This window comes from Podarcis tiliguerta (assembly GCF_965153285.1).
Source record: "Podarcis tiliguerta genome assembly, chromosome: 11".
NCBI classification, from domain to species: Eukaryota; Metazoa; Chordata; class Lepidosauria; order Squamata; family Lacertidae; genus Podarcis; species Podarcis tiliguerta.
In genome coordinates this window covers 26,448,071-26,473,460 of record NC_139544.1, presented here as the reverse complement: position 1 = coordinate 26,473,460, position 25,390 = coordinate 26,448,071, and the positions used below count along the sequence as shown (strand labels likewise).

General features: G+C 40.8%; 1 protein-coding gene across 2 annotated transcripts in view; it reads right to left on the bottom strand.

Moving 5' to 3' along the window:
- Positions 1 to 24,239, bottom strand: part of CHD1 (chromodomain helicase DNA binding protein 1) — a 42,668-nt gene extending 18,429 nt beyond the window's left edge. For both annotated transcript variants that reach the window (XM_083403598.1, XM_083403599.1), the window contains exons 1-14: positions 23,653 to 24,239; positions 21,720 to 21,917; positions 13,218 to 13,419; positions 12,333 to 12,437; positions 11,752 to 11,819; positions 10,363 to 10,512; positions 8,872 to 9,137; positions 8,207 to 8,432; positions 7,170 to 7,270; positions 6,723 to 6,901; positions 6,159 to 6,286; positions 5,074 to 5,290; positions 2,036 to 2,125; positions 1,583 to 1,773 (exon numbers count right to left, since the gene is read on the bottom strand). In XM_083403598.1, coding sequence (XP_083259724.1) covers positions 1,583 to 1,773; positions 2,036 to 2,125; positions 5,074 to 5,290; positions 6,159 to 6,286; positions 6,723 to 6,901; positions 7,170 to 7,270; positions 8,207 to 8,432; positions 8,872 to 9,137; positions 10,363 to 10,512; positions 11,752 to 11,819; positions 12,333 to 12,437; positions 13,218 to 13,419; positions 21,720 to 21,772 — 1,976 coding nt within the window. In that variant the 5' untranslated portion in view covers positions 21,773 to 21,917; positions 23,653 to 24,239. The remainder of the gene's footprint in view (positions 1 to 1,582; positions 1,774 to 2,035; positions 2,126 to 5,073; positions 5,291 to 6,158; positions 6,287 to 6,722; positions 6,902 to 7,169; positions 7,271 to 8,206; positions 8,433 to 8,871; positions 9,138 to 10,362; positions 10,513 to 11,751; positions 11,820 to 12,332; positions 12,438 to 13,217; positions 13,420 to 21,719; positions 21,918 to 23,652) is intronic.
- Between the last annotated feature and the right edge of the window lie 1,151 nt (positions 24,240 to 25,390).

Sequence of the window (25,390 nt, the reverse complement as noted above, 5' to 3'; positions counted from 1 at the left end):
TGAGTAAGTCCCACTTGAATTCAATGGGACTTACTTCCGAGTGACACACCAAAAAAAGAAAAAAGTCTGTTAATTTATTCTCCCTTCTTTTCTGACAGTTCATCCCCATTTTAATTTCCTTCCACTTTGTTCATACTTGTCCATAAGAAAAATATGGGCAAGTAGCAATATTTAGGCTGTTGTCACTCTCTCAACATACTGAAGGAAAAGTAAAAGTGAACAAACAAGACTTTACTGGGAGAGATATAAAAGATTCTACTGGCAGAGACCATACGGATACAAAAAAAACCCACCCCTGCCTTCAAAGGGTTCTCTAATAATCCCCAGCAAGATTCCTAGTACAGCCACAATGCTCAGGTTTCTATCTTAATAGAAATCTGTATAGTAGTTAGTAGAAGTAAACTAATAATCTGAGTCTTTTCAGCAGCTTTCTGTAGTTACACAAATTTACAAACTGCTAATGTAAGCACCCTTTAAAATTAAACTGGTCTAAGTGATTCTATTTAATTTATTTAAATTGGCTGTTGCTGTTTGAGGGGTTTTTTTATTTGCTATATTAGTTTTCTGTATTATTAGAATACCGTATTTTTCGCCCTATATGACACACTTTTCCCCCTCCAAAAATGAAGGGGAAATGTGTGTGTGTCCTATGGAGCGAATGCAGGCTTTCGCTGAAGCCTGGAGAGAGGGGTCGGTGCGCACCGACCCCTCTCGCTCTCCAGGCTTCAGCGAAAGCTATCCGCAAGCCTTGGGAGCCCGCGGGAGTTCCCACCGGGCTCCCATGGCTTGCGGAGAGCTGCCTGCAACCCGAAGCCTGGGGTGCGCTGAGCAGTCACGCCCGGGCATCGGGTAGCTCTGCGCAAGCCGCAGGAGCCCTCCCACAGCTTGCGGAGAGCAGCCTGTTCTGGGGGCTGGGGTCGGGGGAAGCTCAGGCTTCCCCCGACCCCAGCCCCGCGCCTGGGGGGGGGGGAATAATTTTTTCCCCTTTATTTCCCCACCAAAAAACTAGGTGCGCCCTATGGGGTGAAAAATACGGTAATCATTACTATCATTTTAATTTTAACTTCCTGTTTTTTATTATTTTGCTTTGCCACCCTAAAAACAAATCTATGTTGAAGACGTATGGTTTACATAAACAAATAAAAGTAGCCAGTATATCAGAAGACCATTATTTACCTCTATTGCGAGACTATACAGAAAATATACAAAACAAAGGGTTGTTCTCAACTAAATTCTAGACCCATTGAAATTAGTATACATAAATTGGGCATGCCCATTAATAGCAGAACTTAGCTGGACACAAGCCAAAGCAGCTAAAATAAATAGGTGACCAGTGATGGCTGTCACCATTATGTTCTGCCTGTAAGCTTCCCAGGGGCATTGGACTATTTGTTTTGTTTTAACATGGTTCCAGTGTCACTTAAAGCTGGCTAACAACATAAACAAATAAACTCTCCAGACATTATGCACCAAAACAAAGCAATAGGCAAACCAGCAAAGCTGTAGTCCCTACCATTTTTCAAGGAGTGCTAGTTAAATAATTATACTAACTGTACATGGCTAGTATAGTAAGTTTACCTACTTATCTGGCATGATGAAGTGCAGCAAGGACCAAAGCTCTTTCAGGGAGTTTTGCAGAGGTGTTCCAGTGATAAGGAGGCGATGATTGGACTTGAAGTCTATTAACGTCTTGTACAGGAGGGAATCATCATTTTTTAATCGATGGGCTTCATCTACTCCTATAAATGCCCAGTTCAGACCACCAAGGAATGACTGTTCAAATAAAATAAAAATGAGTGACTTTTTGTTTTGGAGCATTTAAAATGGCAATTTAAGTGATGCTGTAGAAAAATGAACATCTAATCTATTAAAGACTTTCTACCTCCTTCCACAAAATTGAAAACGACTGCCTTTTTCAGTAATAAAATTCACAAGTCACTTCTTCTATTGAACCTAAGAACTGTTGACAGGCAAGTCTAGTTCCTTCAGTAGTCTGCTTTCATTTTGAGAAGTGAGTGGTGGTCAAATTACTTACCTTATCCTTCAGTAAAATTTCGTAAGTTGTCAGAAGGATGTTAAATTTCAATCTTTTGGTCTGTGGATGCATCCATTCATGTGTTCTTATCTGCAGACAAAGTTGGTGAGAAATTAAGGTTATGAAATAACCCAAATTCTGATAATATTTGATGCTGTTAGCTTCTAAACATTACCTTACACACAAGCTAAGTGCTCATAAATATGAAAGTGAGTAAGTAGGATCGGATTAGAATAGCTACCCATTGAGAAAGCAGCCAGTGCTGCACAACCAATGCAATATACTTCTGCACCAGCACAGCTTAACCTGTTTCTTTGTAACTGCCCCTTTGCAGCTATGTTACAAAACAGAGAAACTGATCCAACTTTGAGTGTAAACCACACATGCAGTACACAACACAAGCAATTACCTTGCTCATTCTGGTCCTTCTAGAGAGCCTTTATGGAAGAAAGATCCATTACACTAACCAGAGGCAGAAGCCAGGGAACTAGCTTTTATTTACAAGCACATTTCACAAAAGAAAATGCATATTCTGTCTTTTTCTTTACTTGTAAATCTCTATTTCCCTTGAGAAACAAGATAACAACCCAGACTGTGGCAAAGTCATTCCCTCTGGGATGAGAAGAAGCAAGATTAAGATTGATGAGGGAAGGGCTTTCCCTTAAATCCACTGAATGAAAAGTCATTTATTAACTTATCAGCCTAACCTTTTCCACAAGGTTGTTGTGAAGATAAAATTGGAATGGGGATCAGAATCAAGTAGGCTGCCCAGACCTCCTTGGTGGTATTAAAATGCTGCATTATATCTATTTATCAACACACATTTTATATCCATGTATCTCTACATATGTAAAACCTGTAACTAACTATCTATGGAAGTGTGTGTAGGCTTACAAAGATAATTATAAGCAAAGGTTCATAACTATATGAGAAGTCCGTAAGTAAAAAAACAACCACCACCTTTTCAAGATGCCGACCTAGGAACTGTGCCAAATAACCTAATGAGACAAGTTTCTGTTGCTCAACTGCCTGCTAATATAAACCTTGTTAGTACACCTGTTTATATGAATTACGCCTGTTTATTTGCCAACTGATACTGAAAGTCCAGGAGACTTAACAGCGCTGCTTAGAGCTCAACGTATACTTTGACTCAAATGAATTCTGAGGAATTCTATGGAATTCAAATTGTAACACAATTTGCCCAGGCAAGTGGTGATGAATACAGCAACGGACTTCTGTTGTATCTACAAAGCAAGGAAATATCTTGGTTGTGCTGCTGTGAACTTCAGCATCCACAACTTGGAGCACCTTTTCTCCAGCAATTTGCTGAAGTACTTGAGAAACAGAATGGCTTGTTTCCCCCTATTAATTTCCAGCACGGTGAAAAAATATGCCCAATGCCTCATGGGCTAGAACCATTTCTAAAGCTTGAAACTGAAGCAGATATTACTGATTCTCTGACGTTCTCCAGGATCAACTGATCTGATGCTGTCATCTCTCAGATTGCAAAGGCTATAAATGACTGCCCACTTAACAAAGCAGGACAGGAGGGTAGTGCCACTGATTAGAAAGCACACTGAGATACTTAGCAGGGTCTTGGAAAACCCTTTATCCTCTGATACCTGAAGCTGCTACACTACTGCAACTGCAATTCCCACTGCACCCTTCTCTTCGGACAGTAACATTTAATCCAGATTATGCTATTGGGCCTTTAGGAGTGTTGGGTCCTATGGCGTGATGGGGATATGTAGAGACACATGAAAACATTTCATTGGTTCGAAAATGGGTATCTGGTGAGTTGGGAGATCCTATAAATAGGTCCTTCTGAGTCTAGGTGAGTACTGCCTGAAGGCTCAATCATGATAGTGAAAGACAGGAGAAGTTCTGTGGAACAGGATTGTTTTTGGCAAGGCTATAGTCACTACTGCTACCTGGCTAAATATATCTTACCCCGGAAGAAAGAAGGATAAAGAGTAGCAGTTAATCATGTTCTTGCCTGAATGGTTTGTTCCTCAGAGTGGTCATCTGCCCCACCCCACACCTGCCCTGTTTTACTGTACAAATGAGGAACTGAAAGATGGAACTGTTATTCTGCAGTTCTTTTTTGTTTCCTAGCTTTCCTTCCTTCTCTCTCCCCCTCCCTTTTGCTCCAAACACTTCTTTCTCTTTAGAGGCAGGAAAGCATTTCACCCCTGCAAATAAATCACTTTGAGAATAACTTGTCAATCTGAATCCTGTATTCTGCCATCAAAGAGAGACTGACTTCAAAGTAGCTCAAATTGATGCCTTGTTCCCAAGAAAGAATTAAAGCTCCTTAGGTACTGGAGTTAAATGTGCTTAATGCTTGATCAGTATAATACTTTACTTCTTGATCAACGATGAGGAAGTTTATTTTAACAAGCAACAGCAAAAAGCAGTCAGTGAATTTTATTAAGAAAATTTGATTTTCTTACTGTGTTAAAATATTGCTTAGTTCAAGGATAACAAAGAAGATGAAATCAAAATGATTGGAAGTATTGTTTTCAGTTGCATTTGTAGCAGATTCAAAAGAACTGATAAGCATAATGTAAATTTCACATATAACATGCTAAGACCTATAGTTTCATGTTTTACAGTCCATTTCATTACTGAATAAAGCTATTATCTGTAAATACCTCTCTAATGAAAGTAATCAATTATTACATTTTAACTACTTGAGTTCAGTAAATTGAAGCTTGAATGAATACTGCTTTTTGGTTAGTTGGCCTCCCTTTGTCTTAGCAGACAATGGAAGTGTCTGTGCCATTTCCTAGATAGCAGCAATGTATTTGGCAAAAATGAAAGGCTAATATGTCTCTGTTATTCAACATAGTATCAAAATATTGGAGAATACACACTTTATTTTACTTACAAAAATATTAAATATTACCAAAAACAAGCAACTCTTTAAAATAAATGTGAAATTTGGTTAATTTTAATCTTTCCAATACCATTTCTGTATAAGCACTAATTTTGGATCTACTAAGAATATGGTGACACTGTACAATTTGATCACTTACCACATTTCTGCTAGTAATATCCCCCAGATAAACTACAGCATTCATCTGGGGAGCCCATATCTCGATTTCTCTTTGCCAAGATGTCAAAGTGGAAAGTGGTACTACCAGCAAGAAAGGTCCATATAACTGGTGTTCATGAAACAAATAATTCAGAAAGGAGATAGTTTGTATTGTTTTGCCCAAGCCCATTTCATCTGCAAGAATGCAACTGTTGCTCCTGTAAAGTGAGGTATATAAAACATGGCAAATTTCAGAATGACAGTTGCAGTATTTCTCCCACAAGAGCAGACTTCACCATTTTGCAGTGGGTACAAGAGGAATCATTGGGGGGGGGGGCAGTGGGAAAAAGACAATAGTTCCCAAGGAAAGACTGGAGGGGGACATTTCAGAGCCTAGCAAAGACCCTGTTACCCCAGGGATTTTGAGAGGGGCTTCTGTTCCCTCCCACAAGGAATTTTGGGGATATAGCCTCTATTTCCCCCAGGATAGCAAAATTTCATCACTGCATAGTGCGAAAGGGTGGCAAAAAAGGCCAGACTCAGGAAAGTCTAGTGTATGGAAATATCCCCCTCAGCATATGTCACTGGTGGGGTTAGGTCATGGGCATCTGTACCATTGAACAACGAGTGCAGCAAAGTGATTCAGAAGCTTAGGTAGTCACTGACAGGACAGAAATGATTTGTTAATGGCACAATCTGACCTAAGATCTGAGAACCTTCCCCAAATTTTCCCCATTCAACTTGTAATTCAGGGTACACACAGAATCAAAACACACCGCTCATTTAAACACACATATCAAACAATAAAAACTGAACCATGTCAGTTTAAGTCCTATCTTCAGATTTTAACTAGCTTACAATTTTTAATGATCATGCTTTTTTTAAAAAAAAAAAAGTCTGCATGGAAATAAGAATGGGATATAAATAACTATTTTTGTACAATCCATTAAACGTAACTACCACAAGCACACAGATATTTATTAAGTGGCAAATGTGTATGACTGTGTTCCTGTTAAGCTTGTAAAATAAAATAAAAATATGCATGTGTGTTAAACATATAATTGCAACATTTTATTATGTACTTACTTGCACCAAGAGTGAGCTAACCAGTTCAGTCCATTTAACTGATAATCTCTTAGCTCTAAACCTTCATGCCCTCCAATGTAAGATGGTTGTTTCTTTAGGGCCACAAACCTTGGCCTCTGCTTTAAAACCTGACAAAAGAGGGGTGGTGAAAATTAATTTGAATTGGAAGAAAAAAATGATAAACAATCGTTATGCAAGTGAAAAACAGAATCTACTACAGCCAAGGACCAACTTCCACCCTGAACTTCGTGCCTAAAAAAATAGTTCTTGAAACAGTTGAAACCATTAAATCTTATATTTCTTCTTGTTGGATTAGATTTCACATACAGCAGATCAAGTGGTAAAGCTATGCCTGGCATCATTCAGTCAAATGCCCCTCTATACAAAATAATTCTCTGACACATAAAATAAGATGTCGGGAAGAATGTTAGGCTTAATCGCTTATTCCTAACCAATAGTATTCGATGCAGGTTTCTTCTTTTTGAACTGAGCTGCCATTTGCCTGACACCGGATATTACTTCAACTGAAGGAGACATTGTTAAAAGAAACACTAATGTACCCACCTTACAGTCCTTAAAAGGAGTTGTCTTGGATTGATTTCTGCTAAAATACTCGTCAATGCGCGACTGGAATTTTTTTGCAATGAGAGCACCATCTTCCCAGCTGCATTCTGAGTAAGGGAGACCCTGCCATTTACAATAATAGTCTGGATAACCTGCTGCTGACTTCTGATTTGAATGAGCTGTGGGAAATATATGTTTAAAATAAAATTTAACACTGACACATAATTAGGCGCAAATAAGGAACTATGCTGAACAACCCATGAATAGATGAACAACTTATGGATATAGCTGTAGGAACACTAACATGTACATTGAAAGTCTTTAAAATAGTTTATAAAATATGATGAGATACAACTTCTTTCCAACTACATGAACACAGAAAAACTTAAATGCATGAATTATGCTGGTGTATCATCATTATTTCAAGTTTCAAAATCTGTCACTTACCAATTATTCTTTCTACTATTTGATACTGTTTGTGCAAATCATCTGTGAGTTCTTGCTGGCAGTTATAATATTCCACATCCTCTGGAGAAGCATTTTTTAACCTGGAATGAAATTACACAGCGTATTCATTATAGCCCTGTAGAATGTATAGCTTACTATTCTTCTAACTTTCAACAGAAGTACAGGAAGACTGATTAGAAACTTTTCTTGTGGGGGTGGGGGGAAGAGACAAAAGGTAAGTAAATTGGAAATCTATAAAGTTAGAAAGCACAACCTGGAGGCAACATTCTGTTATTCTCCTCTTCCTCTTTTTATCTTTGCAGCAGTCCCACAACATAAATGAGGTTCAGTTGATATATGTACATAAGAGGTTCTTGCCAATAGATTGGGCGGGGTGTGTGTGTGTGGAGATGCAGAGACCTCAGTCTGCATTCAATGTACTACATCCAATGAATCCTGTTGGCAACCCTGACAAGTCAATAACTACTATTAGAGTTTTGAGTCGAAGAAATATATTGGAATCCATATTTTCACTAATTCTTTCTTACCCAATGTAGCCCCTCTATCCTACCAAAAGGCTATTGGTTCTTCTGGAACAGTATGGAGTGGTCTCCAAGTGCTGTGGACTACAACACCCATCACCGCTGCTAGCATGGCCCAGGATGATATGAGCTGTAGTCCAAAACAGCTGGAGGGCACCACACTGGTTATCCCTGTAACATGGCTTAAAGGGCTGCAATTGAGAAGATTGGTGAAAATAGGGTACCTCGCCTTGTTGTAGTGGAAGCATTCCTGCTGGCACAAAGCCACAACTGGATACAGCACACAGTAACCATTAATGCTGAACCTTAAATCTGCAGATAAACAGTACTACAGTACTTTGAATTTTTTAAAAAACCATTATGAATGAATTACATCTGCCTTATTCAGCATTCTGCCAATTATGTTCATGCATGAATAAAGACACGTGCCAAATGAATACTTCAATAATATACAATATGTGCTTGTATTATACTTTTACAATAAACAATACTTGCCACCGTTTTGTTTCTTGATCCTTTTTCTTATAGTTGTCCAGTTTCTTCATTCCTCTAACATTCTGCTGTTTCAGGGTTTCTTCCGTTTCCCAAGTGTTATGGATGTGAGACCAACCTTTCCATTTAATCAAGTACTGCACGTCACCAGGTTCTGTTGCTTTATCAAATCCTGCATTTGGATCTCCATCAGCTTCAACTGCATAGATAGTGGTTGTAGCACCAGTTGCTGAAAAAGAGCATGACAACAGCATCAACTGCAATACTAAATGGCTTTAGATAGAACAGCAAACATAGTTAGATTGGTTTTAGATGACAGAAGCATCTATAATCCCTCCATGAAGTTGTACTAGAATGCTGGTACATCGCTGTGCTATTTAAAAGTTCAATACAAACTATACTAATGCCAGAATTATGTGTTGAAACCAACATATACAGCAAAACTACAGCAAATAAAGAGAAAAATAAGACAGCACTGAAACAACATATATAACCAAAATATTTTGTAATACATACAAAAAAACCTAACAGTTTGATTAACAAGGTTGTTAAAATATCAGTTACTGTATCATTCACAACATGTACTTCTCATATATTTCATCCAATAGAAATAATTTGAAACATTATTCATCAGCTTGAGAAGTTTTACAAATATAAGTCAATATTACCTCCTTTTCGTCCAATGCGGCTATCCATAAATTTTTCAATTGTCTCAAATTCATCTTCTTCAGGTTGTGGGACATCCTCTCCACAGACTTCCAGCAGATCATCTGAATCTGTCTTTGCTTCTTCAGCTTCTTTGTAACTAACATTTACTGTGGCCTGGCGGCGAGATCCTCTTTTATCATAATCGTCATCGTCGTCATCATCATCTGATGAGTCAAGCTGCCTTTTCTTCTGCCCCCCACTTTTCTTTCCACTTTTTTGCTTTATTCTTAAACATTTGAAGAACAATAAAAGAAAAACAGACTTTTATAACACTCATCAGTAAAAGCCCTAGAATAAATGGCAGGCAAAGATGCTCAGAACCCTGTAGGTTGTGCTGGAGCACCAATTTTTATTAACTTCCTGTAGTAAATCTCTGAATCTGCAGACTATCAGATTTCTTTCTCTCTTTTTTTTGTCATTTTAAAAACATTTTTATTATACTAAATGTTTGTCTATTCAAATAACATATCCAACTTTCCCAACACCATTAAGGAGTTGAGTCTAGCCAGTTTCCTATACCATGCCAATGGAATCTGAACACATCAAAAGGCAAGGGCCAAAGTTGTGAAAAGAGTAGCCCTTTGGGGCATTAAGACACATTATAACCTTGGCTGTTTTGTTTTTAACCCAGACATTGCTGGCATAGCATTTACTATGGACGGATTCTGAAGTACAGCGATATCCACAACAGGGAAACATCTAAAATGTTCTCTCTCGACAGCCAGCTTCCCACGCAGTTAATCTGCTGGGTTTTATTACTTTTATGCTCCAAGTGGAGGAAACACATGGTTGAAGGTTTTCTCTTTGGGGGTGGGGTGGGGTAAGAGCACCCAAAAACCACTTCTCCCATCTTTCCCAGCTTTCTATTATCAGATGGTACTTCTTGAACAGGTCCGGTTTGTTTTCGCAGCTGGGTTCTAGGTCAGGCTTCTAGGCTCCACCCCAAAGAAGCATTGTGGCTTCTCTGGCCACACTGAAGCACATCAGAATGGATTAACATGCCTGAGATTGTAAGCTTCTCACGGAAGAGTCTTAACTGGACCTGGCCTCGCTGGGAAATAAAAAGTCATCACATTCCCCAAAAGCAAAACAAAGCAGATGGACAAAGGCTTCAACGGGCCCAACTGCACACTATCCAAATAAGGTTCAGTGCTCAAAAAGACTTCTACCTTCTTTCTTTCTTGTTCGCAAACAAAGACAAGCTTTGGCCTAAAGCAGTCTAAACTACATAGCAGATCATTCTGCAATGGAGGCAAGAAAAATATTATATATGGAGAAAATGGGAGATGCCCCCTCAGCAAGAAGACAACTTTTCTTTCTTCTGCATCCCAGTGTACAAAGACTAGCTCATCTACTTACTGGACTCCTAGATGGCAACATGCAGGGAGGATATATATATTTTTTATCCAAACAAGGGAGACACTTTACAATCGAAAATATTTTTCACATACCTGCTTGGAGGCTTCCTGCTCTTGACCTTGTTTTTTGGCTCATAGTCAGATTCGCTCTCTTCACAACTACTTTTATCTCTGCTTTCTTCCAAATCAGAATCTGAAGCAGTTCCAGAGACGGATCCTGACCCAGACATTTGCCAGTCTTCACTACATAAATTAAAATTACAAAAAGAACATTTATATACCTAAATGTAGATCAATAGAAGTAAGAATAATCTTACAAAATCAAGTTTTTTAGTACAAAATTTTAAAGGGAGTGAGCCACTATCCTGACACATTTTGAAAACAGCAATGTTGAACAAGTGAAATTAGCAGAAAAATTAATGGAGATGGAAGGTGTTACAGGAAAAGGGTTAAACCTTTAACTTTGCATGACTAAAATGAAGTTAATGTTTTACAGGAATTTGTGAATATTTCAGTAAGTAGTTATTTGCCACTTTCTTTAAAAATTCTGTCTCTACAGCTTTTACACAATAGGAGAACTATCTGGGATAATTCCAGATTCATTAAAATGAAATGCTAACTATATAGATTTTCCACATTAATGAGACCTGCTGTGGTCCACAAATATGTTAGCAGCAGTGGCCATGATCCAAATTCTAGCCTCAGCCTTCCTTCTAAGTCTGTAGCTGTAGGTAGGGGATCGTCCTTATAATTGTACTGTACTGCTTTTTGGAGGCACTCTGAGCCCCTTAGAAGTAAAGAACAACTTTGGATAATCCAAAGGACAATTCCTTGGGGTGGATAATTTCTAAGGTTAAGCTCAGTAGAAAGGACAGTGGAAGAAGGGGCAGGGGCAAATTCCTAATTAAAAAGGACAGTTAGAGCTCCTTCAACATCAGACACACTTCTGAAAGCTTCAGAAGTGCAGTGGGACTGCAGAGATGACTACTCTCTCTCCCTTCAGTATCAAGCTCAGGAGGGAAGGGGCATGGAATTGTCCTGAGCTAGTAACATGCTTTGGAGGCATTATGTGAGTATATATACAACAATGTGATGTCAGAGACCTGATCTGCCTCAGTGAGAGAATGATGGGGTGATAGAAAGCAAACATTTTGGTTGGCCAATTGCACAGAAAACATTCACCAGATTATGCTTAAGGGGCTTTAACCTCTTGGAAAGAAATATGTTCTGGGCAATTAAACTCCTAACACCGTTGCAGTTGTCTGTTTCTAAAATGAGAATGTTTCCATGCAAAGATCTTAAATATGCAAATCCTAACATGTCACTATATGGATAGCAATACAAGTATACAGATAAGCAAGTAGTTTATTCACTGGGTACTATGCAACCACTGAGATAAAATAACATTGATAACGTCATGTGCTCTGCTGTTCAGATAAATTTAAAACACTACATCAAGCTATGTAATACTTAATTTCCTACTCTTTATGTTTCTTCCTCTTGATTTCACTGGATGAGTCATCGGCAGAATCTTCACTACTTGATGAGTCCTGCATAGAAAAATAAAATATAAGATCCATAAGGATGTAAACAAACAGTCATTCTCTTAACACTGCTATTCCATTTCAACACCAAAGTTGCAGGAAATTTTGCAGGTAAGATGAGGAAGGATGGCACATTAAGTTTGGATGGCAAGGGACATTTGAAAAGTTGATCCTCAGTCCAACTACTGGTTGCCTCATTAAAGGTGCTTGTCAAATTAGCCCCTGAATTGGTCCTCCAGCCCATTTGAACTTGACACCTTTTTTCTTTTACAAGGGAATTCAACTACATATATTATAATCTTGTGAATACTGAAAGCAAGTATGACATACAGTCTTAAAGATACTGTGCTGGCCCCAAGAAAGGTAACAGTTGGCATCTACAGTAGTATACAAGTCAATGATTTGAAAGGTACTTTACTTAAAGGATACTTTGACTCCAATTTCTCTTTTAAAATACTAGCATTGGCTAGTAAAGATCTGTGTTTACATTTATATTTAAAATACTAGCTAACTATTCACCTCTTCTGAGCCACTGTTTGAGGATGCTGCTTTTGACTGCTGCTGCTGTTTCCTGAGCATTGCTGATCTCTGTACAGCCAGAATACTTGGGTTTGATTTCCAAAACTAAAGCAGAATTCAAATAAAAACAATTATGTAGTCACATAAAACACAAGCAATAAAATACATTCTTGAGTAAAGTCCACAAACTTTACAAGTATCAGGTAGATCCAAAATACAAGAAAAGTTATCAAGAAACAAATGAACACAATTGAAATATAGTTCTTCCACTGGGTGGGGTGGCCTGGAGACTTGATTCAACTGAAACGGTTAGTTATATTGATATCATGCCATCGTCAAAATTGCATCTAGAAGGCTGTAAGACTGTTGCCTTTTGTGTGGCAAAAATTAGACACGATTCTTTAATATATTATTTTGTAAGTCCCTTCTAAACTTAAAAGAGACTTTTACTTAAGAGTTGCCAGAAACATCCAATGTATTCAGCTGCTGCATGAACTGAGTTCCACATGTGGTACTTCTCTTTCCTCTTGAATCCTTGCACCCACCAGACCTGCTCTGGAGGGTGTTCCAATCCTCTGGAGCAGATTGTGAGGGTGCATGGGAGAGGAGGGTGAAGTTGTGCAAGCGCAAGTCTGTTCCACAAGTGGAATGGCAGCAGTGGATACAACACACGTTGCTAAATATCCCAGGCAGTGTTAATGTCAACACTGGGTATTTCTTAGAAAGGTGAAAGTTTGGCACTGCTGCCATCTGATATTTTTATCAGCATTTCCAATGTTTCATATTACTAAAGTACTTTCTAATTTACACTATTTATGCAGGTGCTCACTTAATACAACAACCATTTAAATAGAGTTTCTCATTTGTGGAGAGAGTCCACCTTACCTCAGCTCCATCAACCTTTGGAGGTTTAGCTTGGACTTTCTTTTCCTTAGATGTATCAGACTCAGATTCCGATTGACTGCCAGACTCTGAACCAGAGTCTGAATCGCTGCTTCCCGACTGGCTGCTACTTCCATTGCTACTGCTTCCAGAACTTGAACCAGATCCAGAACCTGATGCTGAACCAGAATCATCATCTGACTGGCTGCAATTTTAAGTTAAAAGTAAATATTATAAGAAGGTTGAAGAACAGATTCAGGTGTGCAGTCCTCATTTAAAAGCCCCTTAAGTGTTAGCCTTAGATAGTAAATGTTGCTGCTTCAACAGTATGACCAGCTGATTATCAGTCTTTGCAGTAATGCCTGCATCTGCAAGTTGGAGTTCTCCCAATAAATCCCTCAAATGGAGTGTCAATGAATTAAGGAGCCTTGAATATCCTTTTTTTCCCCTGAACACACATACTTAGGACATAGGATAAAGTACAGAATGGAATGGCCTTAGACATCTAGTTGCTAGTTAACTGAACACTGCATGCCGGACACAGGAATGTTAATGTTTCCCCATCCAAGTAACAATTGCTCAAATGTTAATTTGCCACATGCTTTAGAGCTATGGACGTGCAGTTGCATGCTTTTGCTTACATTTGCACACAAGCAACTTCCTCCAACAGACAGACAAAAATGTGTTTTAAACTTCAGACTCATATATTTAAAATGTAGTTTTTCTAATGGCTTGTGTTGTGGAGCTTGGCAACCAATAGTCGATATATTTCAAACGGAGAGATAGACACAGATCTCCGACTGGTTTGAGGCTGACATTAAGGAAATGGAGCCTGTTATTGCTTGCAAAGTGAGAGCTCTTATGACCTACAAGTGTGCACCCTGCAAGAAGATGTACTAAGACAGGCAGGGAGTGATGCCCAGTGGATTGCCAGACAATGTGCCAATGACTACTGCCAGAGCATTCAACTTGCTACTGTCAGTGGTAACACTTGCAAAATGGATGCAGGCATGAAGAAAGCCTTGTACAAACAGTCAAGAAAAATGGACCACTGAAAACCTAGTTGGGAGAGATCATCACAAGCTGCAACAAGCAGATGAAGCAATGGGCAGAGTACCATCAAGAACTGTACTCATCAGAAAACATGGTCACTGAAACAGCAGTTGACAGTGTCCACACTCTGCCTGTCTTGAAAGAGATGAATGTTCCTCCCTTCCTCCTCTGACGAGCAGTAGAACACCATAAACTCCCAGGAATGCAGTAAATTTGAAAGAGAAATAACAAACTTCTAGTACTCCACTCTGGCTCAGCATCATTAAGTAATTTTCTGACTTGGTCCTGTTTCCATTTATACTATTTTTAATGGGAAAATAGCACTGCAGAAAGGTCTCCATCAATAATTATAAGTGACAATAGCTATTGATCTTATGGCTCTGAGTACCTGTTGGTGGAGAACATTAAAGGGTGAAGGCCATTGTTGTCAAGGGACATCTAGTATGCCACTGTGGAAAATCGGATGGTGGCCTATTTTCAGCAGGGGCTCTCTTTATGTTATTATAAATGGTATTACAACTACACATCCAATGGAAATGAGGTGTCCTCCAAATGGTCATTTGAATAAAGTAGGAGTGCTCTCTCTCTCTCTCTCTCCTCACCACAGCTTGCATTAGTAATGTTTATAAGCATCAGGTGGTCTGCAGAGTACTTGAGATAAGACTATTCCATTTATGATTTCCAATGATTTCCAAATACTAAATTGATTAACATTGAGTCTTGGAAACAATGATTTTCTCCAGGTCAAGGAGGGGGCTATTCTACTGATAAGCTCCCTAGGTCCGTTGATGCAAAGATTGTATGTGTTTTTTAAGCTTTCACATCTGTAGCAGAATAATTTTTTCATTACTATTTGCTACATCTCAACGTCTATTATTTCAGTATGTTTTTTCTAACTAGATGGATGTAATTTCCCTACTAAAACTTGATGTTAGTCATATACAATTTCTGTATTGGCTAGGATCCATTATTATTCATCTGTTCCCAAGCTAGCTAAGGTGTTGATTTAATCAATTTGACCATACTACACAAGTGCCTCCAGATTGAAATATCATTTCCCCCTCCCTCATTGCATTTCATTATCAGCTTTCAGTTTCCTGTTCACCTACTAATCAGTTAATAAAAAGCAATTATGTAAGTATCAGTTAAATTTGTAAGTGTTTCAGACAAACTAATTAGACATCATTGTGTTCATATTTGAGTATAAGATTGCATTCAGATGATCACATCTGAAAACACATAGACAATTTTTTCTTTCCTTCTCACAGGTTGGGAAATAAACCAGGAATTCTCAGAATCAGTTTTACTACTGAACTAGGAAACTATGGCTTCTAAAAAAGTCAAGATATAAAGTCACAGTTTAAAGTTAGTTTCATAACATGGCATATTTAGAAACCATTAACCTGTTGTGCCCAGTTTGGATATAGTGAGAAACTATAGTTAACTGAAACTTCCTGGCTTTTCATTTGCTCATGCAACATGAAATAGCTGCATGGGGAGGAACAGGTCTCATTCATATATCCTTTGAGATATGATCATCGAAACAAGACAAGTATCTTGCTATATTTACTTCATACACTATCAGTAACAGTATTTTGAATTAGCCAAGAATTGACTTTGTTGGAGCAAGCATAATATCCAATCCTTAACTTTAATATGAAAACTCACGAGCTCCTCAATTGTCTCTAAAGCATTATGTGCAATTTTGGTTCAAGTTTGTTCTACTATTTTCAATACAGTGGAACTTAATTCATTCTGGAGGTCCGTTCTTAACCTGAAACTGTTCTTAATCTGAGGTACCACTTCAGCTAATGGGGCCTCCCACTGCCACCGCGTGATTTCTATTCTCATCCTGAAGCAAAGTTCTTAACTCAAGGTACTATTTCTGGGTTAGCAGAATCTGTAACCTGAAGTGTATGTAACCCGAGGTACCACTGTACGTACGTTTTCTGTGATATCCAAAATCAGGAAACTGGCTTATTCCAATTGTTAGTTCAAACAAACTCAAATCTGAACTCACAGAATCCGAACAAGTGCAATTTAACATGGAATCTTTCAATCTCCTCCACTTGCAAATGGAAAAGGGAGGAATATGTGAGGCCAAGATTTGCTGCAGATTGTTATTATCATTTTTTTTAAAAAAACAAATACACAGCTTGATCGGAAAACAGGCCTTTGAAAATAAAAACGTTTTAAAGTAACATTGTCTCAAATGAATACAAAGTACGTACAACTAATGGTACCATTTCAGAAAATAGTGGGATCTACAACGTTATGATATATTTCAGTGTCACACTGAAAGCAAAGAGCTAATGATTTTACATACTAACAGCTGCACCAACAAAATTAAGTCTCAAAAACCTCACGCTAAAAAATCTTTTGCTCATAAAAGCAGACCACCTAATTATTATTATTAATTTTATTTCTATACCGCCCTATACCTGAAGGTCTCAGGGCGGTTCACATAGAGGATCACATACATAAAATCAAAATACAAACAACCGAATAAAAAAAAACCCTAAAAAGAGCCAGCATTTTAAAAAGGGTATAGGATGTAGATCAGGTCAGGCAAAGGCCTGGTTAAAAAGGAACATTTTTGCCCAGCGCCTAAAGGTGTATGGTGAAGGTGCCAGGCGAACTTCCCTGGGGAGAGCATTCCACAGATGGGGAACAACTGCAGAAAAGGCCCATTCTCATGTTGCCACCCTCCTGACCTCTCAAGGAAGAGGCACACAAAGAAGGGCATCACAAGATAATCTCAGGGTCCAGCTGGTTCATATGGAAAGAAGCAACCCTTGAAGTATTGTGGTCCTGAGCCGTTTAAGGCTTTATAGGTAAAAACCAGCACTTTGATTTGGGCCTGGAAACTAATTGGTACCCAGTGCAATTGGACCAGGATCAAATGCACATTAAATAAGCAGACCAACAGAGTCTACTTACTATTTTCAGTCTAAAACTTATGCCATGTTAATCTTTTAAGTTCAGAAAAGAACTTTTAAGTTCAAAACTATTTCCTGTACATGTATTGGCACTTTTAAATAATCTCTACTACAGATTTTACATTTATCCAATTTTCACAAGTTAAGAATTTTTACCTCCCACAATATGACCTCTGTGACCAGATTTGACTACTAAAGACCTTAAACTGACCTTAGAAGCCTAGCTTTATTGTTCTGCCTTGCAAAGAATTGAAGTACTACCAAACCAATAAAGCCTGTTCAATGTATTAGTTGAAAAAAGTACTCAGTGCTTCCCAGGCTCCTCTGAAAATCAAATTGGTTGAATTCAAAGCAGTTTTGCAACTACAGATGTCACAGCTCATTTAGATCATAGCAGTGTTGAGGCAAAAGGACAGTGTACCCAATAGGGAAAAAAACACCCTGATTTATAATTTATAAATTAAGTTATAATTAAAACTGTCTCAGACAAAAGAACTAGAGACAGTAGGCTCCAATCTGTTGATTCCAGGGGAGACTGAGAATCTAGAATCAGTTTTGAGAATATGCACCATGACACATAAACCAGGCTCTACCCCAACAAACTATTTGTCGGATAGGACACATTTACTTATTACTAGTTACCAATCAAGAAATTCTATTCTTTTGAATATAGATTTACAATATGCTACTTTGATTAATCAAATAATTAGATCATTTACTAAACAATAAATTGAGATATCAAATGCTAAACCCAGATTTCAAAATTTTTCATTATTTTAATTAAGCATACTTCTAAGGATCAGCGTGGCAAACCCAGCAGGGAAAAGTAGTATCATCATACTAACTGCTAATAATAACCACACACATTTATTCCATTCTTTAGTCTCTAAAGTGTTTCAAATACATATCAGACTATTCAAAAAGAAAAGAAATCCCCATAAGGTAGGCTGTTGGTATTGCCCTGCTTTCACAAATGATGATTAAGACAGAGGGACCATCTTATAAATTCATGACAGAAGAGACATTCAGATGGGAACATGTATTTTAATGCGGTAAGCAAGAGTCAGAACTAGCCGCGGAGCATGCTTTAATAGTGCCTGGGGCGCACATGCGCTGGGGGGACGGGTGCAGGAGGCAAAAGGAGCTCACTGCGCACCAGCCCAGCCCTTGCTGCCACTGGAGCAGCACCAGCCCTGAGCTGTTTTGTGAGGCTGGAATGATCCCAGCCTCACAAAGCAGCGCAAGGCTGGCATAGGGAGGGCGGTGTGAGCAGCAGCACCCCTCCCCTGAAAAAATGTACCCAGGTCAATCACTCCAGCAGTCCTCCCCCATGCTATGCCCCTGGTCAGAACCCATTTCCCCTCCCTCATCCCTGAGTACATGCATCCTACATTCATTTTCTCCTACAACCATATACGGTAAGTCATGCTTTTCTAATTTCCCCACCACTCCACAGACACTGTTCCAGCCTCCTCCTCTCTCATTTCCTCAGCCTCCTGGCCTCTGTCTGTTAACTAACCCTAGCCCACCTCTCTCCATGTCATCTTTCCTCCTGCCTTACATAGCTATAGTTAATCCTTGGGTATCTAATACACCTTCTCAGTAGAATACAAATAGCTGAAAGAATACAAAAGCATGGGACTGAAGTGGTAGTGGCTGGCAATATCACAAAGCCTTCTCAGGCTGCCTTAAAGTGATTTTACTCAATGTAATTCCCTGAGGGAAATAGACATTTTGGGAGGGTTTTGAAGGGGCACTTCCACAGCTGAGAAGTCAGATGCCACAAAGACACTATTGCATTCCACAACTTTCTGACCAAAACTTTCCCACGAATGCAACAAAGCTGTTAAGAACAGCAAGTAGACAGGCAGACTTGATTATTCAGACATATAGAGCATCTTTATAAATGATAAGAATGGCTTGATTACAAATATATCTTGTTTCATATTAGCCTGCCAATGAGCATGACCTGGGAATCTCTTTTATATTCCACTAATATAGAAAATATATGAATTATTCCACCAAATACACTATCAAAATTCTTAAAACAGAACATAATCTGGCAACTTCATCTGCATCCCAAGTTTTATCCATATAAGCACAATTGTACTACCTCTCATGCACTACTTCCAAGTCTCCAATATAATTTCCAGATGTATAAAGAGAAATGACAAACTACCAATCTGCAGTCTGCAGGAGATGAAGGCTGGGATGGAAAGCGGGAGCAATTCTGGGTAGCTTCTGCTCCACATTCCACCAGGCTGCAGAAACAGGCAATGCCAAAGCTCACTAGTAACTACAGGCTGCTTCCAGAACTAGTACTGATGGGGATCACCTATCTACAAATCAAGTAACCATCTTTGTGACACAGCTGTCTGTGCCATAATAGCTAAGGCTCAAATGACAGCTGTCCTTGAGTTTCCACACTACAATAAAAATGGAGGGTCGCATTATTTTTGTACCAAAACATTACCAAATACAGAATATTCATGGGAGTGTTAGGACAAAGGGAAACCTTGTAATTTTAATCTACAAGAACCATGAAAATAATTGAGCTGTTCCTCACATTTTAAGTTCAGAGTGGTAGTAGGTTCGAGAGAGAAAACAAACTACATCTTCCATACAACACATTTTATAGAATTCACTGCTGAAATTTGGTGTGGTGGCCACTACCTGAGATGGCTTTAAAGGAGGATTAGATGGTCGTGAAGTACAGGAATAAGCAGCAGTTGGCATCACGTTCTCACATGCTTATGAGAAACCCACAAGCAAGATATGAGCACAACAGCATTCTTCTCGCTTGCGTTCCCCAGCAACTGGTATTCAGAGGCATGCCATCAATATACGCTACGCAGTGCATGCAGGTTCAGAGGCGCTATGCTACTGAATAGCAGTTACTGGGTTGTGGGGAGAGGACTATTCCTTTCATGTCCTACTGGTGGGTTTTCCAGAAGAATTCACTACATACAGTGGTACCTCGGATTAAGAACTTGATTCATTCCGGAAGTCTGTTCTTAACCTGAAACTGTTCTTAACCTGAGGTACTACTTTAGCTAATGGGGCCTCCCGCTGCCACCACGCGATTTCTGTTCTCATCCTGAAGCCAAGTTCTTAACCCGAGGTACTATTTCTGGGTTAGCGGAGTCTGTAACCTGAAGTGTCTGTAACCTGAAGCGTCTGTAACCCGAGGTACCACTGTATAGCCACACTGTGATCAGGATGCTGGATTAGAGCAGGGCTCCTCTTACATTCTCTAAAGCTTCCAATTTATAAACATGTAGTGTTTTCAACATACATGAACAAACAAACAAACCTATCCATTTGTTTTTTGGAATCCTTTGAAGAACAAAAAGAAACACATTAAGTGGCCTTCTAAGACAGGCCTTCTTATCAGAGACAAGTCCAATTTTACAGCTAGCTACTCAGCTAGGGGGTGTTCTGATATCTAGCTTGTGAGAACCACTGCTCAAGACACCCCATAGCACGTAAGATGCGAACATACAAGGAAAACTACATGATATATACAATTTAATTCACTATAGTACAATTCAGTACAATTCAATATATATATTCTTAAGTTCCATTCAACAGTGTTTACTTGCAAAGAAAATGGCATAGGATTGGATCCTTTATCTGCAAGGCTGGGTAACACACAAGTACATATAAGTGTATATAAGAACTCCGCTGGACTGGGCCAAAGGCCTGTCCTCAGTGGCCAACGAAATGCCTATGGGAAGCTCACAAGGAGAATTTGAATACAACAGCAGCCTTCCCACCTGTGATTTCCAGTATTCAAATGCATACTGCCTGCAACACTAGAGAATGAACATAACCCTCACTGGTACAAGTCCCAAGATACTATGTGCTACTTCACATGGGTTTACTCTGAAATAAGGTTCAAATCTTAAGATGGTATAGAATTGGATTTAAGTTTATTTAACCAGGTAAGTATGGAATGCAGGAATTAGCTACTCCAGTTCCAGCACTCACTCTAGATGAAACCATTCCTTGGTTCCATGCAAATATGGAGGTGGTACTCCCTCCTCTCACCCTTAAAACACAACATAAGGAGGACATGAAGTACCACTGAGACAGAAAGTGAGAAATGCAAGTGAGGAACATGATTCTGGAGCAGGAATCTGTCTAAGCTATGGTCACAAAATGTATCCTATGGAGATCACTTAGTCCTGTGTAATCAGATACATATGACAGGCTGGGCTAAGCACACTATCTAAACCATTACGCGTACTGTTGTTGCAAAGACATGCATATTTGAGTGTTAGTTAACCATATTCCATTACTGCCTGAGGCACACCATTAATGGATTCACTAGAATTGGGTCCTGAGCCTTGTGCACACTCTTATTTCTAAGTAAATTCAATTAGTTTCCAGAGTCCTTATTTGAAATAAGAATGCTTGGTCCGATACTTCAAAATAAACAATTTAATTATGGTAAAGACTTCACTTTCACAAAAATGTAAGATTTACCAGAGACAAATCTTTAAGTACATACCTTGATTCTCCACTACTGTTCCTTGCACTTTCTTCATCACTGTGCCCATTCATTGTAAATATTCACCAAAATAAAAATATAAATAAAGTTCTTCCAGTTTGGAAGCTGGATATGAAATGTCCACTTAAGAGTCGTCTTCCTCGCTCTTCAGATATTTCACATGTAACTTCAGCGGTTATTTGTTTTCCCCAAGTTACCCTAAAAAATGAATACACAAATAATAAAGATGTGAAATGTTTACAAATCTGTAATCTATTTGAGGATACTGCAGTAAACTAGCTGGATATGTGCAGTTCATCAGATTCTTGAATTATTTGTTACATTTATAACCCTGCATTCCCATCCCCCATCCATTTTCGAATTACACCAAACCCATGAGATAGTGACTGGCCCAATGTTGCTTAGTGGGGGATTTGAACCTGAGTCTCTCCAGTCCTAGTTTGACAGTGAACACTCATAATGGATTCTCTCAGTGATCTTTACCCTGTAAGTTCATACAGCAGGGTCAGTATTATTCTTCAGAGGCTAAGTAACTTCATACACAGGAAAACCCAATTTGATCCTTTCTGAAGCATTTTGACATTGATCTAATTAGCAGTGCCATTAGTGGCAGTGCCAAGGGAAAGCAAGGGAGTAGTGCTGGTGCAGGCTGGAACTTTTTTCTTCTGAAAGTAAAGCTGCAATCCTAAACCAACTCACTAGAGCATGTCCTATTATAACAATTCATCTGACATCTGAGTAAACATACATAGGACTGTGCTGTAAGCAACATGCATACGTGAACCATTTTATAAATTTGCAGCACCAGTAAAATGCAGCTTGCTCACTCCCGTTAAAACTACAGTCTCCTGACTGCTTACTTGAGAACTGAAACTGCAAGTAAACATAGGTAAGACTGATTTATAACAAAATTGTTTTCCTGACCCTTGGTGAATGTACAAATCACAGATCCCAACTATGATTTCTATGGCATTGCCCCTTTCAAAATCCTATACTAAGGCCAGCTCTGTTAAGTAGCTGGAATTACTCTTGTGCTGCTAATGCCACCAGCACAAGAGCAATTTCTAGCTACTTAGAAAGTCAACGTCCTTTGGGCACCATACAAGCTTACAGGGAATACCATAGCAGCAAAGATCATCCACTTGGTCTCAATCAACCCAGTTACATATATATATTTATTTAAGGGAACCCAAGCAAAAGGCGGGGCCACTGATCAGAGCAGCAGGAAGGCACCGCACCGAGTCCCTGATAGCCAGCCTGTCAGCCAATGAGCAGCGGGCCTCGTGGATTTAGTGGGTGCCAAAACAAATGGGCTTTCTCCCCTCCCTCCGGTTCCCCCCTTATCGCGGCGGGTGTCTCCTGCTGCTCCTCGCGGGGCGCCTTTCCCACTATTACTGCCGCCGCCGCCGCTTCTTTTTTAGGCCGGCCGCGGTCCTCCCGCCTTTCCCCTCCTCGCCCCGCTTGCGAAAGCCTCGCTGCGTCCTGCATAACCGCCTCTCCTCGGCCGCCTGGTAAACAAAGGGAGATGGCGGGGGGGAAAAGACAACCAGCAGCAGCACCGCGGTCGGCTCCTGCGAGCCTCTATAAGGGGGTGGAGGGCGGGGGCTGAGAGCGAGAAAGCGAAGGCGGTCGGACAAACGGACCGGCCTGAGGCGCAGCGGCTGAACAAAAGCGGCGTTTCTCCCCCCCAGCTCGCCCGCTTTCCACACAGAACCGAGCAAAGCCGCCTGGGCCGGGCCCTTTCCTTCCTTCCTTCCTCCCTCAAGCCGGAGCCTCGGCTCCCAACTCCCGTTTAGCTGGCTGGCTCCCTCCCTCTCCGCCCTTCCATTGCCCCACCGCGGCCTACACAAGGCGCCCAGGCCGGGTATGGCGTGCCTCTCTCCGATCCCCACAGCCTGCCCTCCTCCTTAGCTCTCCGTCAGGCCGCACTTACCGCCAGGCCTGCCTGGGCCTCTCCTGAGGAGCCAGCGAGGGGGAGAGCGCTGCAGCCGGGCCTCGAGGAAGGAAGGAAGGAAGGAGCGCTCCGGGGCCTGCCGGGATCTCTTCCCTCTCTCCTCTTCCCTCTGCCGCTTCTCTGGCCCTCCCTCTTGGCCTACCCGGGGAAAAAAGAGGGGGGCGGGAGGGAGGGAGAAGCAGCGCGAGCCCCCTCAGAAACAGAGAGAAGCGGTTTAATAGGGAAGAGCGCGGCGGGAGGGAAAAGAACGGGTTAAAAAAAACCACCCCGAGGTGAGCGGGCGCGCGACGCCGTTGCTTTAAGTCCTCCCGGCCGCCGCCGCCATCACGCTGCCGCAGCCGCTCCGTACAGCGTCCTCCTCCTCCTCTTTCCTTCACCCCCCTCCCCTCCCCTCGTCCGATGGAAACCCCGGGCGTGATGTCAGCCCTGGGACAGAGCGGGAAGGGGAGGGAGGAGTCACGGGCGAAGGGAAGCGGGCGGCGCGGCTCGCGCAGGACGACGGCGGCGACGGCGGCGGCCGCGAGGAGGCAGGAGGAGGGAGGGAGGAGGAGAAGAGGGCCGCGCCAGGCCTGCCGGGAGGGAAGAAAGCGGGGAGCCTGTGGCGCGCGTGGAGTGGTCACGAGGGGTCTGTGGGAATTGCGGCTCGTGGGGTGAGGGAAGGCGCCGTCAGTGGCTCCGCTTTATAAACCCACTTCGCTTTTGCTGCCCGCGTGTGCAAATACTCTTCTCCATAGGAGCCGACTCCCAGGGGCCGAGGGGGTCTTCACCCCACCAATCAAATTTTTTAAGGGGGTGAGCCCCTCCATCCCCACTTGATGGGCATTGCCATTCACATAGTGTGTGTGCATCGCGTCATGTGATGGATTATGTGGGGCGGGGCTTACCTGGGAGCCCCCCCTCCCATTTTTTTATATTCAAGTTGGCACCGCTGCTTTTCTCTGCTCCCCAAAACTTACGGTCTCTCAGATTCACTGTACCTCGATGAGGGGTTATGCAAACCTTGTTACGATGTTGGAGGCAAAGCTCTGAGAGAAAGAGAAGCAGAACTTGTTGCTGTCTCTCTAGTCCCTTCCCCCTTCCCTTTCTCTCTTTTTTGTTTTTGTTTGGGTTTCTACATTCATCCTTCCAGCAGGCAGAAATTCAATAGGTGGGGAGGATTTCCTTTCAGGATTGTTGTTGAAATGTTTGCTGTTACAGTTTGAACTTGGCTTCCATTTGATCATTGTAATAGATTGCTTTGAAATCATTTTTGCACTTTTAAGTCCCCCAATCCCCCCCCCACAACCCACTTTTTCTTTGCCTGACCTGCCCCATATTTTGCCCAACCAAAAGTGGCAACCCTACTTGCTGTATTTACCACCGACTTCTCAGCTGCTTGAGAACTCAGTAGCTGTGTCCTACTGCCTTGTAGTAGTTTCAGGCTGCAATTCTGAAGTCAGTGGCTGTTTTCTTCTGGAGTAAGCTTGCTTAGGGACAGACTTTCGCGCTTGGTTGGTGAAAGTCACCCCATTCATATGCCTTTAAAGTGTATGTGCTTTATAACTTAGAAAAAAAGTAGTTGCTTGTGGAAAGCTATATTGCCCCCCCCCCCCCAGTTGGAAGGCTATGTGCACTGGTTTAAGGCGAGAAAACTGCTCAAGCTGTGCATTCCTCAAAGTAGCTGAGTAATAGGAGCATTATGTAAGACTGTGAACTGTGGATGAGTTCACGGAAGCTG